General features: G+C 41.9%; 1 protein-coding gene across 11 annotated transcripts in view; it reads right to left on the bottom strand.

The window, feature by feature from the left end:
- Nucleotides 1–15,519, bottom strand: part of TCAIM (T cell activation inhibitor, mitochondrial) — a 63,303-nt gene extending 47,784 nt beyond the window's left edge. For 2 of the 11 annotated variants that reach the window (XM_033212259.1, XM_033212262.1), the window contains exons 1-2: nt 14,758–15,139; nt 2,216–2,288 (exon numbers count right to left, since the gene is read on the bottom strand). In XM_033212259.1, coding sequence (XP_033068150.1) covers nt 2,216–2,244 — 29 coding nt within the window. In that variant the 5' untranslated portion in view covers nt 2,245–2,288; nt 14,758–15,139. Of the gene's footprint in view, nt 1–2,215; nt 2,289–14,757; nt 15,140–15,271 lie in introns of those variants that run through there. The other 9 variants (XM_033212268.1, XM_033212269.1, XM_033212260.1 and 6 more) reach the window with 8 other exon arrangements.
- Nucleotides 15,520–18,356: the final 2,837 nt, after the last annotated feature.

The raw sequence follows: 18,356 nt of genomic DNA, 5'->3' as shown, positions 1-18,356 counted from the left end.
AACTTGATATTCTCATTCTTTTTTTCTGAGACGGAGTCTTGTTCTGTTGCCCAGGCTGGAGTGCAGTAGCATGATCTCAGCTCACTGCATGCAATCTTCTGCCTCTCGGGTTCAAGTGATTCTCCTGCCTAGCCTCCCAAGTAGCTGGGACTACAGGCGTGTGCTACCACCGCCGGTTAATTTTTTTTTTTTTTTTGTATTTTTAGTAGAGACAGGATCTCACACCATGTTGGTCAGGCTGGTCTCCAACTCCTGACCTCAGGTAATCCACCCACCTCAGCCTCCCAAAGTGCTGGGATTACAGGCATGAGCCACCACACACGGCCGTGATATTCTTAAGTTTTGTAACCCACTTGAGAGTGTTTTTAAAAAGTACAGTGTTTAAATCCAAATGAAATTATTTGCGGTTTTTTGAAAGTACTTCCACGACACCTATTTTTAAATGTTATCATTTACCTTTTCCATCCTAAACTTTTATTTATTTATTTATTTATTTTTGAGACAGAGTATCACTCTGTTGCCCAGGCTGGAGTGCAGTGGTGCGATCTTGGCTCAACCTCTGCCCCCTGGGTTCAAGAAATTCTCCTGCCTCAGCCTTGCAAGTAGCTGGGATTACAGGTGCATGCCACCATGCCCAGTTAATTTTTGCATTTTTAGTAGAGACGGGGTTTTGCCATGTCGGCCTGGCTGGTCTTGAACTCCTGACCTCAAAGGATCTCCCTGCCTCAGCCTCCCAAAGTGCTGGGATTACAGGCGTGAGCCACTGCGCCTGGCCCAACCTAAGCTTTTTATAATGAAGTCTCTAAACATTGCACATGCCTTTGTTCTCATACATTAGGTGTGCCAAGTCTTTAGAAAAGTTTTATGTTTTTGAAATGGTAGAGATTGTGGAATCATTTCTGGTGATTTTTAAACAATCTGGAGACCACCAACCTATTTGCAGATTATCTTTTATTCCTCCCATATATTTGAACATTTTATAAAGTCAATATATGGATTTGTACCTCAAGGATTAGAATAGGAGTTTAAAGCAAAGGAAACAATCAGCCAGGATTAAATATGAGCTAGTCTAAGTAAACCACAGTTGCAACTCCACTCCCTCTGAGCTTCCATTATCATTTCCCAACGTCTGACATACACTTAGCTCTCCTGACAGCTGCTCAAATTTTGCATATCTAAAAAAGGAGTACAAGTCATTATTGTCTTTTTAAATTCAGCCTGGTTACAGAAGGCCAGGGAGCAGCTAACAACTCAATCCAGGATTATCTTCCTTATTTTTGTTATTGTGGTACCACCTTTCTCAGTGTTGTAAAGCACAAAACCCAAATTAGTTCACTACCCCCATTCACTTTCAGTTAGTAAAGTCTTCTCACTTTACAATGTTCAATGAAATCATTCCTTCTTTCCACATTCTCTGCTATCAATTATCATCACTACAAAACTGGACTACAGTCTCACAATTAGTCTACTCTGCTGTCCCTTTCTCTAACCATATTGGGTATCACCAACAGATTAACTTTCCTAAAATCCCACCATCACTGTATTCCTTACTCAAACAGCTTTGGTGGTGCCCTAATTCCTGCGAATAAATCCACTCCTTAGTCTGGTATTTGAAACCCTCTTTCATTGTTTCCCCATCTGTCTTCCCAACTTGATCTCCAATCACTCCTTATAGAAACCCTTAGTTCCAGCTCCCAAGAATCTTCCTCATTTTCCCCTTTTTGTCCTACATAATTTCTAAGTCCTGATGCATCCTCCCTGACCTGCATTTTTACCTATCCAAACTGAACAATTACTGCACACCTGTCATGCTCCAGGAGGCATTGTACCTATTCCCCCAGAACCTTCCCTTCTGTATTCTCATTAGTCTCTCCCTCTTTTAAACTCTAAAGAAAAGAAACTGTGTGCCCTAGACGCTTGAAACATAATACCATAAAGTGAATTGTGTTAAGAGGAAACTTGATCTGTTTTTCTGTTTAAGCTTTTCACACCTAACTATTCTGAAGGACAGTATTCTTTTCACCTTCTACTCTGAATGTACTCTTGGAGGACCTGTCTTCTCATATAAATTTTCTTTCCTTTTTTGTTCCTGCTTTCCACCATAGTATAACTTCAGAATTAGAAAAATAATAACAAACTGAAATAAACCAAATGCATAACAGACCTCCCCCGCCACCCCCACAATACTAATTACGGATTGGACCACAATACTTACCTCCTCATAGGTCTCAGGTGGCAAAACATTTCTGAATATATATGTACGTCAACTTCCAGGCATCCATTAATTGCTTAAAAGTTAAGCAGATATCACAAATGAACAAGTAGAATTTTAAATGTAAAACACATTATGATTTATATTATCACCCAAAATATGAAATACTTAGTTATTAATCTTATAAAATATGTATAAGATCTAGATAAGGAAAACTACAAAACTCAGATGAAGGAAATAGGAAGACTAAACAAATGGAGAGATACTCCATGTTCATGGATAGGAAGACTCAATATTGCCAAGATGTCATTCTTCCCAACTTGATCTATAGATTCAATGAAATTACAATCAAAATCCCAGCAAGTTAGTTTGTGGATACTGACAAATGGATTATAAAGTTTATAAAGACAGATAAAAGACCCAGAGAGTAGCCAACTCAATAAGGAAGGAGAACAAAGGTAGAAAGATGACACTACTTTATTTCAAGACTTACCCTAAAGCTACAGTAATTAAGACAGCACGGTGTTGCTGAAAGAATGAATAGATCCATGGAACAGAATCGAGAGCCCAGAAATAGATTCATATAAATAAAGTCAACTAATCTTTGGCAAAGGAACAAAGGCAATCCATTGGAGCAAAGACAGCTTGTTCAACAAATGACACTAAAACAATCGGACATCCACATGCAAAAAAATTAACCTGGACACAGACCTTACATTTCTCACAAAAATTAACTCAAAATGGGTCATATACCTAAATATAAAATGCTATAAAACTCCTAGAAGATAACAAAAGAGAAAATCTAGATGACCTTGGGGAAAGAAATGACTATTTAGTTACAACACCAAAGGCACTATCCAGCTTAACTGGTAAGCTGGACTTTGGTCAAACTGAAAAATTCTGCTCTGTGAAAGAAAATGTCAAGAGAATGAGAAGAAAAGCCACAAACTTGGAGAAAATATTTGCAAAAGACACATCTGATGACAAACTATTATCCAAAATATACAAAGAACTCCTAAAGCTTAACAATGAGAAAACAAGCAACCCAATTAAAAATGGGCAAAAAACCTTAACAGACACCTCACCAAGAAGACATACAGATGGCAAATAAGCACATGAAATGCAGTTCAACATCATGTATCCTCAGACAATTGCAAATTAAAACAAATGAGATGCCACTGCAAATCTATTAGGATGGCCAAAATCCAAAACATTGACAACACCTGCTGGTAAGGATGTGCGGCAACAGCAATTTTCATTCACTCCTAGTGGGAAGTGAGAATGCAAACAGGTGCAGCCACTTTGGAAGACAGTATGGCAATTTCTTACAAAACTAGACATACTCTTACCATACTATACAGCAACAGTAGTCCTTGGTAATTTACAAAACGAACTGAAAACTATGTGCACGCAAAAACCGGCGCACAGGTGTTTATAGAGGCTTTATTTATAACTGCTAAAACTTGGAAGCAAACAAGATGTGCTTCAGTAAGTAAATGGATAAACTGTGCTACATCCAGACAATTGAATATTATTCAGGCTAAAAAAAAGTCAGGGAGGAAACTTAACTGGATACTACTAAGTTAAAGAAGTTGGCCAGGTGCGGAGGCTTATGTCTGTAAGCCCAGCACTTTGGGAGGCCGAGGCAGGTGGATCACCTGAGGTCAGGAGTTTGAGACCAGCCTGGCCAACATGGTAAAACCCTGTCTCTACTAAAAATACAAAAATTAGCCTGGTGTGGTGGAGGGTGCCTGTAATCCCAGCTACTAACAAGGCTGAGGTAGGAGAATTGCTTGAACCCAGGAGTCAGAGGGTTGCAGTGAGCCAAGATCGTGCCACTGCACTCCAGTATGGGCAACACGAGCAAAAACTCTTGTCTCAAAAAAAAAAAAAAAAGTCAATCTGAAAAGGCTGTATACCTGTATACTGTATGATTCCAAGCATATGAATTCCAAGCAGTCTGGGAAAGGCAGAAAGTCTGAAGACAGTATAAAAGATCTGTGGTTGCCACGCGTTAATCGATAGGGAGGGATGAACAGGCAGAGCTCAGAGGATTTTTAGGGCAGTGAAACTATTCTGTATGAATGATACTACAACGGTGGAAGCATCATTTGTCAACATTTGTCAAAATTCTTAGAATGGACAACACCAAGTGAACCCTAAGGTAAAGCATGGACTTTGGGTGATAAGGATGTGTCAGTGTGGACTGATTGTAATAAATATATCATTTTGGTGTGGATGCTGATAGTGAGGGAGGTTATGTGTAAGTAGGGATGGGAGTATATGAAACTCTCTTTACTTTCTGCTAAATTTTGCTGTGAACCTAAAATTGCTCTGAAAATTAAAGTTTATTTTTAAAACAAGCTATGGAGATAAAAGTAGGGGAAAGGATTTGAATCACATGAACTTTTCCAATAATTTAGATCTTTAGCAAGATATTCGAGTATACTATGGTCTCCATATCAACTGACCAAATGATTTTTAAAATCCTATGAGCAGTATCTTATTAAAATCTTGCAAGGCCCTATTATTCACATAATAACCATTAGGTAAAAAATTATTTTCTCCCCTATGTAACTGAGCTCTGAGCTTTTCCTGTTCTCCATTATTCCATTCTAGTGGAGAGCTGCTGAGTAGCACGTTCTCTCAAAACAATCACCACATGGCTAAAGTCCTATTCTGTCACATCTTAAGTATCAAAATGTTTTTTATATATTATATATACACATATAACTTTATATATATAATATATAACTAACATATAATATATACATAACATATATAAGTGAAGTGGTCAATATATGTGAAGTAATCTAATGAAGCATAACTGTTATTAATAGAATGACAGAAAATTTTAAATGAAAAATCAGGAATTATCTTTTTAAAAAGTACATTCTTAAACAAAAATGGATACTTCAATTTATTTCCAGGTTGACTGATGTGGCAAGAGTTTCTTGGAGATAGAATGCGTTTATAAGTATCCATTTAAATACTAAAATGGTGGGTCGGGCGCGGTGGCTCATGCCTGTAATCCCAGCACTTTGGGAGACTGAGGCGGGAGGATCACCTGAGGTCAGGAGTTCGAGACCAGCCTGGCCAACATGGTGAAATCCTGTCTCTACAAAAAATACAAAAATTAGCCAGGTGTGGTAGTGGGACCCTGTAATCCCAGCTACTTGGGAGGCTGAGGCAGCAGAATCACTTGAACCCTGGAGGTGGAGGTTGGAGTGAGCCAGGATCACGCTACTGCACTCCAGCCTGGGCAATAGAGTGACACTCTGTCTCAAAATAATAATAATAATAAACAAAACAAAATAAAATAAAATAAATTTTAAAAGGTGATTTTATTTAACCATGCACATTGATATTTTGAGACAAATACAAAGATACAGAAAATACTTCTACCATTTCAAAGATTTCTAAGATCAAATGGAGATACAATGAGGAAAAAAAAAAAAAAAACATTTGGGGCTAGATGCAGTGGCTCTTGCCTGTAATCCCAGCACTTTGGGAGGCCCAGGCAGGCGGATCGACTGAGGTCAGGAGTTTAAGACCAGCCTGGCCAACATGGAGAAACCCTGTCTCTACCCAAAACACAAAAATTAGCCGGCCATGGTAATGTATGCCTGTAGTCCCAGCTGCTTGGGAGGCTGAGGTAGGAGAATTGCTTTAACCCGGGAGGCAGATGTTGTAGTGAGCCGAAATCGTGCCATTGCACTGCCTGGGCGAGAGAGTGAGACTGCATCTCAAAAACAACAACAACAATAAAAAACACAAAAAAAATTTGAACTATTTGAAGGTTCAGTGTTACCTGTGAGGGACTGAATTCTCACCAAACTTCATCATAAGGTGAACAAAATAACCTAGATTTAGTTAAGACAGCACAAGTGCCAGACCCCAAGCTTGCAAAGAAAAAAAGACTAGAAAAATATGCAATCTATAACAATGGCTATCTCTAGGTGGTAGGATATTAAATGTTTTGATTTTGTTTCTTATCTCCTATATTATTTACAACAAACATGTGAAATATGTTTTTTTAAAAAAATCATCTGCATATGATGGTTCCCACTTGTAATCCCAGTAATTCAGAAGGCTACGGCAGGAGTATTGCTTGAGGGAGGCCAGGAGTTCAAGACCAGCCTCTGGGCAACATAGTGAGACCCTGTCTCTAAAAAACAAAAAAGTAGCTGGGTGGTGTTGTCTGTCTGTAGCCTCAGCTACTCAGAAAGCTGAGGTAAGGATGGCTTCACTCTGGGAAGTGGAGGAGACTACAATGAGCTGCAATCGTGCCGCTGTATTCCAGTCTGGGAGACAGAGCAAGACCCCTGACTCAAAAAAAAATTTAAAAAAAGAAGGAAGCGGGGCCTTTGGGAGGTAACTGTCAGGCGCCTGAGCCTAAGCCCGCACATATACATCCAGATGGCCTGAAGTAACTGAAGAATCACAAAAGTAGAAATGGCTGGTTCTTGCCTTAACTGATGACATTACCTTGTGAAATTTCTTCTCCTGGCTCAGAAGCTCCCCCACTGAGCACCTTGTGACCCCCGGGCCCTGCTCACAAGAGAACAACCCCCTTTGACTATAATTTTTCACTACCTACCCAAATCCTATAAAACTGCCCCACCCGTAACTCCCTTTGCTGACTCTCTTTTCGGACTCAGCCCACCTGCACACAAAGCCTGTTTGGTGGTCTCTTCACACGGATGCATGTGACATTTGGTGACTTGGAGTAGGGGATCTCCCTTGGGAGATCAATCCCCTGTCCTCCTGCTCTTTGCTCCGTAAGAAAGATCTACCTACGACCTCGGGTCCTCCGACCAATCAGCCCAAGGAACATCTCACCAATTTAAAATCCGGTGAGCGGCCTCTTTTTACTCTCTTCTCTAACATCTCTCACTAACCCTCAACTTCTTTCTCCTTTCAATTTTGGTGCCACCCTTCAATCTCTCCCTTCCCTTAATTTCAGTTCCTTTCCCTTTCTGGTAGAGACAGGGGAGGCACGTTTTATCCGTGAACCCAAAACTCCGGCACCAGTCACAAACTCGGGAAGACAGTCTTTCTTTGGTGTTTAATCACCACGGGGACGCCTGCCTGATTATTTGCCAACATTTCGGAGGTGTGTGATCACCGCGGGGACATCTGCCTGGATCCTTCACCTTGGTGGCAAGCACCAACTCCCCTGGGGGGCAAGTACCCCTCACCCCCCTCTCTCTGTGTCTCTACCCTCTTTTTTTTCTAGGCTTGCCTCCTTCACTATGGGCAACCTTCCACCCTCCATTTCTTCTTCTCCCTTAGCCTGTGTTCTCAAGAACTTAAAACGTCTTCAACTCACACCTAATCTAAAACCTAAATGCCTTACTTTCTTCTATAATACTGCTTGACCCCAATACAAACTCGACAATAGTTCCAAGCAGCCAGAAAATGGCACTTTCAATTTCTGCATCCTATAAGATCTAGATAATTCTTGTCGTAAAATGGGCAAATGGTCTGAGATGCCTGATTTCCAGGCATTCTTTTACACATCGGTCCCTTCCTAATCTCTGCTTCCAATGCGACTTGTCCCGAATCTTCTTCTTTCTCTCCTGTCTGTCCCTTCAGTCTCCACCCCAAGCTCTGAGTCCTTTAAATCCTCCTTTTCTATGGACCCATCTGACCTCTCCCCTCCTCCCCAGTCTGCTCCTCGCCAGGCTGAGCCAGGTCCCAATTCTTCTTTAGCTTCCACTCCCCAACCTTATAATCCTTCTATCACCTCCCCTCCTCATCCCTGGTCCAGCTTACAGTTTCGTTCCACCACTAGCCCTCCCCAACCTGCCCAACAATTTCCTCTTAAAGAAGTGGCTGGAGCTAAAGGCATAGTCAAGGTTTATGTTCATTTTTCTCTATCAGACCTTTCCCAAATCAGTTAGCATTTTGGCTCTTTTTCATCAAATATAAAAACCCAGCCCAGTCCATGGCTTGTTTAGTAGCAACCCTTAGACGCTTTACCGCCCTAGACCCAGGGGGCCAGAAGGCCGTCTTAGTCTCAATATGCATTTCATTACCCAATCCTCTCTTGACATGAGAAAAAGCTCCAAAAATTAAATTCCGGCCCTCAAACCCCACAACACGACTTAATTAACCTTGCCTTCAAGGTGTACAATAATAGAGAAGAGTTGCAATTACTTGCCTCTGCTGTGAGAGAAACCCCAGCCACATCTCCAGCACACAAGAACTTCAAAACACCTAAGCCACAGCGGTCAGGCATTCCTTCAGGATCTCCTCCCCCAGGATCTTGCTTCAAGTGCTGGAAATCTGGCCACTGGGCCAAAGAATGCCCATAGCCCGGGATTCCTCCTAAGCCGTGTCCCATCTGTGTGGGACCCCACTGGAAATCGGACTGTCCAACTCGCCTGGGAGCCACTCCCAGAGCCCCTGGAACTCTGGCCCAAGGCTCTCTGACTCCTTCCCAGATCTTCTCGGCTTAGCAGCTGAAGACTGACGCTGCCTGATTGCCTCAGAAGCCTCCTGGACCATCACAGACACTTTGGATAACTCTTACAGTGGAGGGTAAGTCCGTCCTCTTCTTAATCAATACGGAGGCTACCACTCCACATTTTCTTTTCAAGGGCCTGTTTCCCTTGCCTCCATAACTGTTGTGGGTATTGGCGGCCAGGCTTCTAAACCTCTTAAAACTCCCCAACTCTGGTGCCAACTTGGACAACATTCTTTTATGCACTCCTTTTTAGTTATCCCCACCTGCCCAGTTCCCTTATTAGGTCGAGGCATTTTAACTAAATTATCTGCTTCCCTGACTATTCCTAGGCTACAGCCGCACCTCATTGCCAGCCTTTTTCCCAGTTCAAAGCCTCCTTCACATCCTCCCCTTGTGTCTCCCCACCTTAATCCACAAGTATAGGACACCTCTATTCCCTCCTTGATGACCGATCATGCACTGCTTACCATCCCATTAAAAACTAATCACTCTTACCCTGCTCAACGCCAATATCCCATCCCACAGCACACTTTAAAAGGATTAAAGCCTGTTATCACTCACCTATTACAGCATGGCCTTTTAAAGCCTACAAACTCTCCTTACAAGTCCATTTTACCTGTCCAAAAACCGGACAAGTCTTACAGGTTCAGGATCTGCGCCTTATCAGTCAAATTGTTTTGCCTATCCACCCCGTGGTGCCAAACCCATATACTCGCCTATCCTCAATACCTCTCACTGGATTTAAAAGATTTAGTACAAAGAATGGAAAGTAGCTCAGTAATAATTTTTCATATTGGTTATGTGTTGAAATTATAATTCATTAAAATTAATTTCACTTTTACTTTTTAAAAAGTAAAACATCTAGTTTTTGGAAAATTTTAAACTATATCCAAGGCTTACATCCTATTTTTATTGGACTGTGCTGATCTAAACACAGTTAATGGGACTGTCAAAGTAGGTAGTTTGCACAATGGTTTGGAAAGGAAGGCAGGGAGCTTGAGATCTGTATTCAAATCTTCACATCTTCAGTGACTGTGTGAGCAAGGGCAAGTTACATTACCTTCTGGAGTCTGTTTCCTCATCCCTTAAATAACACAGATGGTTAAGAAAAGTCTGTCGTAACACCAGAACATTTCTTTTTTTTTCTTGAGACACAGTCTTCCTCTGTCGCCCACGCTGTAGTGCAGTGGCATGATCTTGGCTTACTGCAACCTCTGCCTCCCAGGTTCAAGTGATTCTCGTGCCTCAGCTTCCCGAGTAGCTGGGATTACAGTTACTTACCACCATGTCCACCTAATTTTTATATTTTTAGTAGAGATGGGGTTTCTCCATGTTGGCCACACTGGTCTCAAACTCCTGACCTCAGGTGATCCTCCTTCCTCAGCCTCCCAAAGTGCTGCGATGACAAGCCTGAGCCACTGTGTCCAGCCTTAAAACGTTTATTTAATGTGAATCAGCTTATGTGCGATTGGTCAACAGGGGAAAGACATTATATATGCATTTTTCCCTCAACATATTACTGATCTGAAGTGATCTGATCAGAGGTAGTCTTTCTACAATTAAAAAAAAAAAAAAGGCTTTAGTGATATGTAAAGACCTTTAGAGAAAAAAAAAACTCTTGGTAGTTCTTTTTTTTGGTTTAAGAAGCAGATGTTTAGTGGGTTCATGTCTGGCTACATTTTCCACTTTATCAAACCATCTGGCAATGTGCTAGGATAAATGAAAAAGCTAGAGATTTCTAAGTCTTAAAAAAAAATGGATAGATAAATAAAGCTACTCCTAGATTAGAATGTTAATCTTGACAAAACTGGTCTAAACTAGATTTAATTGTACTAGTATGTTTATTAGGGTTAGGGTTTTGTTAGGGCTCTTATAAAAGTTTGTTCAGTTTTGAGTGTTGTGTTTTTTCTCCACAAACTGTTACTTTTGCTTATTGTTTGGCAGCATGTCAGGATTTCCAGGAATGCAAGTATGGCATTACAGCAGAAACATGTGGATATCTATAAACATTCTGTCCCTGCCCCAAACTGCCTTTTAATTCTGAATCTTAAGTTTTCATTAACCGAAAGAATACTCTGAGCTAACACAATGCTAATCTGCTAGACAGGAGTACAAATTAGTCAATGAAATTAGTGAATATTTTATTGAATTTTTGTCTTTATTTATAAAAAAGAAAAATTACAATTCTAATACTAGTAATAAAGAATATGAAATGAAATACAAATGAGAAAATGACATCTATATTGCTATTTAGTCTGTATCTGATGCTCACTGGACTGAATTTATCTGGACAGCACATTTAAGATAAAATAGTGGAAAGACACAGACAAAATGCTAGAAATATTCAATAAGACTTTTCTAAAAGGTGAAATCTAATTTAAAACCTAATAATGATGTTTAAGCGCTCTGGATGTGGAATCCCACATCTGACTTTGTGTACGTGTTTTCAGGGATACATCACTTATGAAAGTAGGGGCTATCTTTTTCATAGAATTTTTGTGAAGCTTAAGTAAAATAATATGCATAAGGGATTTAGCCACATTTAGCAATTAAAAAATTCATTAAAGTTGCAACTATTGGCCTGGCGCGGTGGCTCACGGCTGTAATCCCAGCACTTTGGGAGGCTGAGGCGGACGGATCACGAGGTCAGGAGATCGAGACCATCCTGGCTAACACGGTGAAACCCGTCTCTACTAAAAATACAAAAAAATTAGCCGGGCATGGTGGCAGGCGCCTATAGTCCCAGCTACTTGGGAGGCTGAGGCAGGAGAAAGGCGAGAACCTGGGAGGCAGAGCTTGCAGTCAGTGGAGATCGCGCCACTGCACTCCAGCCTGGGTGACAGAGCAAGACTCTGTCTCAAAAAAAAAAAAAAAAAAAAGTTGCAACTATTATGTCAGAGTATATTAAAAAATGGCATAATTCTTTTTCCACCTAATGTCGGATAACATATTGCTCAAACATGCAGTTAAATACAACACTTTATTTGAAAACAAATTTTGAAAAACTTTGTTGAAAAACTCAGAATTATCACAATAAGGAGTCAATGTCTGAAGGTCTTAAAAAATACAGGGTTCAAGCCTGTAATCCCAGCACTTTGGGAGGCCGAGACGGGCGGATCACGAGGTCAGGAGATCGAGACCATCCTGGCTAACACGGTGAAACCCCGTCTCTACTAAAAATACAAAAACTAGCCGGGCGAGGTGGCGGGCGCCTGTAGTCCCAGCTACTCGGGAGGCTGAGGCAGGAGAATGGCGTAAACCCGGGAGGCAGAGCTTGCAGGGAGCTGAGATCTGGCCACTGCACTGCAGTCTGGGCGACAGAGACTCTGCCTCAAAAAAAAAACAAAACAAAAAAAAAACAAGGTAGTAGACAATTTTGCCAAGGCTACAGTTTAAAAAGTACAAATGAATAATCTAATTTCACAAATTTTTCTCTAGAAAAATACTTTTAATTCATCAGAATTAAAAAGTAGCTAGTTGTTTATTTTTACCATTTGAAGATAAAGTTAGCACTTGCTAACCAATAAAAACACAAGTTTTGATGGAAGTAGCATTTCTCTCTTCAAAATAAAAACCTAAAGTGAGTATAATAAAGTTATATTGTGCTGTGGGAATTGTCTTTTTATGAATTAATACTGACTTTTTGAAGACAGTGTTCTGGGGTATGGAGAAACAATGAGAGAGCAATAGAGGAGAAAGGAGAGGGAATGTGACTTTTCCTTTTTCCAGCAACTCTCCTCTCTCCCACAATGGTAGCCAATTCATATTTCTAGAGGAAAATGCCTATATACATAAAAATATATTCAGTTAATAATTCTGCTATCCATTAAACAAAATTATTGCTCTAAGATGATCACTTCTTATACAAATCATTGGAAAAAATTAAAAATATATTTTCTTGTTCTGTTTAAGAATAAGAATGAACAACTGAGTCCTATGAGTCTTTTGAGTATTTCCTATAAGCTCTTATTTAAGAATGGGCTCTGAACACTAAGTGACAGATCAGGATCCAGTTTTGGAAAAGAGGAAAGGGATAGGGTAGGAAGGAGAGAAAGAACTCTTAGGGCAGTGGTTTTCAAAGCAGCAACAGCATTCATGAGAAATGCAAATTATCAGGTTCCCATCCTAGTCCTGCAGAATCAGAAACTGGGTGGGATCCAGGAATCTGTTTTAACATACTCTCAGGGATTCTGACGCACACTCAGGTTTGAGAACCACTGTATTAGGGAATCCTGATTCTATCACCAAAGAGGATTCTGGGGCATCTGTTAATGTCTAAGCTTTAACTCTTTAAAAATAATTATTTAATACAAACTTGGATTTTTAGCTACCCAATTTATGCTAAAAATCAAAGGAGGATTTCAAGTTTTTGCTTGAATTAGTTCTTTGTTTCCTGTATGGTTTACATACTTTTCAGACTAAAAAAACAAAATTCCAAGTAGAGACAATGTTGGAGTCCAGCAGGTTGGCAGACATGGCTGCTTGCCTCTTCCTAACGCCCAGATCTTGGGTTAGTCTTCAACTTTGTAAGAACAGAACCCAATTTTATCACTTCAAACAGACATATGCGGACCTTGGGAAAGCTAAATTAGAAGGCCTGATAACTAGAATGTCAATCTGTAAATTTACTTTGAGATTATAAATGCTAAGACAATTAGAAGATTCAGATATAATGTTCTTACTCTCTCAGGACTAGCTACACAGAAAATCAAATTACTATCAGCTGACTGAAGACACACTGCTTCAGAGTAGAGTTGGGTGCTCTCATTCAGACACTAGCTCCAAAAGCCCAGGACATCCACATCAACTGCAGGCTTCTCCTCTTCAAATTGTTACATAGGTGGTTCCTGTCCATACCGCACTTAGCCCACTATACTTCCACATGGAAAATGCTATAAAATAACTAAAGAGGTTGCACTGTCTTATCAGACTTGGAAGGCATACTGAGTCTTTAACTCACCCATTCATCATCACTTATGGGCCAGGTCCTGCGTAAAGCACTGGGACTAGAAAAATATTAAGACAATTCTAACACTCAAAATACTTTTAGAGGGAGGGCGGAGTGTAAAAACAGACACAAGCAGATAACTATAAACGCAGTAAATGCAATAATACAAACATGCACAGAATATGAGAAACTCCCAAACGCTACACTTAGAATGGGACGGGGAGCACTTAGGAAGGTCTTCTCCAAGGAAATGGTGCCTTTCCTGGAAGGGGGCAGAGGACCGGGAAGGATACAATTTATTTACAAACCATGGTAAATGACTACTTTAATCTACTTAATAGTGATATTAGCTTCTGTTTCATAAAGTGAAAATTTCAAATTTTACCTAAAATCTGTGCTGAGGCATTAAATCTGTGCAGTTTCAAACCAAATTTGGAGGAAAGATACGTAAATCGGTGAAAAATCCAAATTATGGAAGAGTACACGAAAAACGGTTTTGTTTTGCTTAAATCACTTTCAACTAACACAGAAAGAATAACAGTGTGTGCCAAATAGAGCTCCCAGGATTGAGCTTTGACCATTTGGCACAACTTTTATTTGAAAGTAATTTATTTTAACAAAATTAATATCATGTCACTCTCATTTGAACTGTGACTTCCTTTAGTGACTATCCTGTAAGGTTTCTGAAAGCAGTTTGTTACATCAAGGAGGGATAAAAGCGGCAATTTTCATGGCTTTTCAGTTGAATATGTACTTCGTAGAGTAGGGAGAAAAGGCAAAAAGAGCAAAAGCAGGAAATGCTATCAGATAAATTAGCCTAGATTCTGTAGCTTCCTTTTCTCAATCTCTTGCTATATGAGATTTAGTAGGTAACAATTTCCCGTAAACCAAAGACCTCGGTAAAATATAAGTCAGAAACAATAAAACCTAAATCGTCTTTGCGTTCTCATTTCAAAGCGAGTTAAAATGTAGATGTGATGCCGATACTGCGGCCACCGGCACCGCCTCAGTTCAAAAGTTAGCACTTTGCGCTAAGGTGGCTTGGAGCACTCCCCTCCGACCCTGCTTCCCACCCTGAGAGGAGCATGAATGCACCACCGGAGTCCCTCCCCTCTTGCTCCTTACAGTTCTGGCAAGGGTCCGACGCGAGGGCTTTGTCCGACCAGTTCCACCTCCCACCCAGTACACCAGGAGAGAGGACAGTCGCTCCGCCCGCAGGGTTGTTCGGCCGCGTATGCGCACCGGGGCGTCAGCCGGCCAACCAACGCGCGACGCAGGGCCAGGCGCTCCCACCTGCCCTCGCACCAGTGGGCGACAGGCTCTGACGGGCTCCTAGCCGCAGGGCTCTCTGAGCCCCTAACCCCGAATTCCCAGCTGGACCCTCCCGGCTCCACCTGCCCCAACACCCTCCCCGCTCAGGCGGCGGCAGAGCGCTGGAGGCAAGCCCGGGCAGAGGGACGGGCTGCAGGTGACGCCCTGGTTGGCTGGAGCGTGCCAGGCCTTCCCCTACAGCGCCTGCGCGCAGCTAGGGCGTGGATTCAACCTTCCGCGGTGCCCTGCCTCTAGCTGACGTCAGCACTCTAGTGACTGCTGCACCTTCCCCGCGCGCTTTGAGGCCCCTGCCCCTCCGCCTTCTTACCGGCCGCCCTCAGGGGTCTCGGCGCGCTCGGCTGAAAGCTTTAGGAGGCGCGAGCGAGCACTCCGACTAGGCTGCAGGGACTCGGAAAATGATGGGCCGGCAGGTGGTGGGTCCTGACGCAAGGGTCCGCAGGGAACGGAGAAGGGCAACCGAGCACGCGCTGGATCTTGGGGAAGGAGGGGAAAGGGGGCTGCCGGAGGACGCGCATGCGCCTTGCGGTCCCTTGCCCCAGACGCCCTGGCAGGGGACGAGCCTCTGCCGAACTCCCGGAGCTGGCGCCCGGGGACAAGCCTCAGTGGAGAGCCCCGAATTTTAAAAGTCTCATTTAATTATCTCCTTTGGTTTTCCTTGTATAAATAAATATAGCCAACTTTTAAACATTTCTTTTCCGGCTTGCGTTGTTTGCCTTTGGCCCATTCAACACCTATTTTTAAACGTTAAGCATTCTCCAGTCAGCATGAAAGTTTTACTGTTGGTTTTATTTTGTTCCTGTAACTTTGATTTCCCCCACGCCCGCACCCAGAAACTGCCACAAATGAAATCAAGCAAATAGAATTGCGAGCAAAGATCACCTGGTGGCCATTAAGCAGACCATCCTGAGGCAGAAACTCCTTACCTGAGGAATTTAGAAGTAACTAGACTTCCCTGTTATCTAAAGCCAGCATCTGGTACCAGACTTCTTCCCTCCAAATTTAAAAGTAACTAGAATTTCTATACATCTCCATAATGCACGCATGTCAAAACTCATTGTGTACCCCTTGCCATCTGCTCCATGCCCCAATCAACCCCTGCCCCCTACCATCCAGATACTTTATCACCCTCACATACTCGCACAGGAGTTACCTATGCCACTAGTACAGAGTCCTCAGAAAATCCCCCAAACATTTTGCCTCTCCATAAGGTGGCAAACGGAGATTTGGGAACAATTTGAGTTCATGTCCCTTTTCCATTGTCTGATCTTTGGCAAATTCAATCCAAGTTGGGTTCATTTAGCCAGGATCCCTCTAAGTTCATTCAAGAATTTCGGGCTTTATTGCCTTTGAGTTAACCTGGCAAGACACATTTGTGGTATTAACTATTTGCTGTTCCCACGAAGAAAAACCACGGTCTTTAGCTCGAGTTTGGGCAGATGAAGCTCATGTTGGCAATCCTAATAATAGAGGCGGGGCAGAAGCTGTCCCCAACACAGAACCCAATTGGCAATACCACACTGCCAATGCCAGCCCAAACAGAGACAGGGGCACAGAAGATTATATGATAACATGTTTGTTGGAAGGAATGAAAAAGACTGTAATAAAACCTGTTAATTTTTCTAAATTATGATAGATCACTCAGGACCAAGGACCCAGCCCTTTTTCAAGCTAGACTGATGGAGGCCATGCATAAATATACAAATTTAGACCCTGAAAGCCCTGAGGGCCAATCCCTTCTGGCCATACATTTTATAAGTCAGCCTTCCCCAGACATCAGACAAAAACTCCAAAAATTAGAGCAAGGACCACAGACTCCCTTTTGTACTTTATTAAAAGCAGCCTTTAAGGTTTTCAATAACCAGGAGGAAACATTAAAAAAAAAAAAAAAAAAAAAAGGCTGAATTGGAGGAGGAAAATTGCTGTCACCAAGCTAATTATACTGAGATAACATTGGCACATTCTTTTTCATTAGCCAATAACCCCAAGGCTCATCCCTATAACACTAACAGAATGGGAGCCTGTCATCACTGCAGAAATCAAGGACACTGAAGTTGAGAATGTCCCAAACCTCCAGGTTGCAAGTCATCCCTGGGACCCTGTCCTCACTGCAAACTGGAAGAGTGAGTGTCCCTCCCTTGTGAAGGGGGGCCACCTCTTCCTTCTAGTCTATGACAGCCACAATCTCACCAACCTAACAAGGGGATCCTGTAGAACGAGGGTGAGGGCAAGGGCAAGTACCTCTAATTCTATTCCTGGATTATGATCAAGCCTCTGAAATGTCAGTCATCCATCCTCTAGATGGGGCCTTTGAAGCCATCCATGGCCCTGTCTTTTCCATCTCTGTGGATGAGCCCAGGGCAAATCTGACTGTGGCTGAACAACAGGTAATATTACTCATGGGTACAATGGATAGTTATTCAGCTTTAAACATTTACTATGGCCCAATGTGCCACTCCTCCATTTTCCTCATGGATATTGATGGAAAACTCCAATGAGGCTGTTTCACACCACCACTCCCTTGTAAAATGAAAGGCTATTTCTCTACTCCTTTTCAGCCAAGCTGCCCTGTTCCATTAGGTTGTGATTTACAAAACTACAAGCTAATTTACAGCTAAGGCCCTGCCTTCTAGCTGTATTAACACTTCGCTAAAATAGCCCCTGCAGCTTCTCCCAGATAGCAATCTACTTCAGTATGTGGATGACTTACTAATCTATAGTCCTAACAAGGCTATTCCAAACCAAAATACAGTATTAGTACTAAACAAACTTGCTAATTGTGGGTACAAAGTATCTCCTTCTAAAGTACAAATATCCACACAAAGGGTTAAATTTTGGGGTCTTATTTTAATTCCCAGTGAAAAAGCCTTTGTAGTGCTTGTAAAGATCTTAAACATGACAACTGTGGTAAACAACAGCTTCAGTCATTTTTGGGTAAGGCTTGGTTTTGCAGAATATGGATTCCTTCCTTCAGGTTAATAGCAAAATCTTTATATGAAGCCCTCAAGGGAACTGAGGAACAGCCTCTATTCTGGACTAATGATATCAAACATGCTCTAAACACTTTCAAACAGGCTTTCTTTAATCTCAGCCCTGACCTCAGCCCTACCAGATTTGACTAAGCCTTTTTGTATGTACATGAACAAAAGGGAACAGCTTTGGGAGTCTTAGCCCAAGATTGGGGGGCCCTCTAAGTGCCCTATAGCACTTATTTTTTCTTTGAGATGGAGTCTCACTCTATTGTTCAGGCTGGAGTGCAATGGCGTGATCCTGGATCACTGCAACCTCTGCTTCCCAGGTTCACGTGATTCTTCTGCCTCAGCCTCCTGAGTAGCTGGGATTACAGGTGCACACCACCACGCCCAGTTAATTTTTGTATTTTTAGTAGAGACAAG

The sequence above is a fragment of the Trachypithecus francoisi genome, unplaced genomic scaffold, assembly GCF_009764315.1.
Source record: "Trachypithecus francoisi isolate TF-2019V2 unplaced genomic scaffold, Tfra_2.0 Lachesis_group0, whole genome shotgun sequence".
Lineage (NCBI taxonomy): Eukaryota > Metazoa > Chordata > Mammalia > Primates > Cercopithecidae > Trachypithecus > Trachypithecus francoisi.
This window is presented reverse-complemented; position numbering and strand designations above follow the sequence as displayed.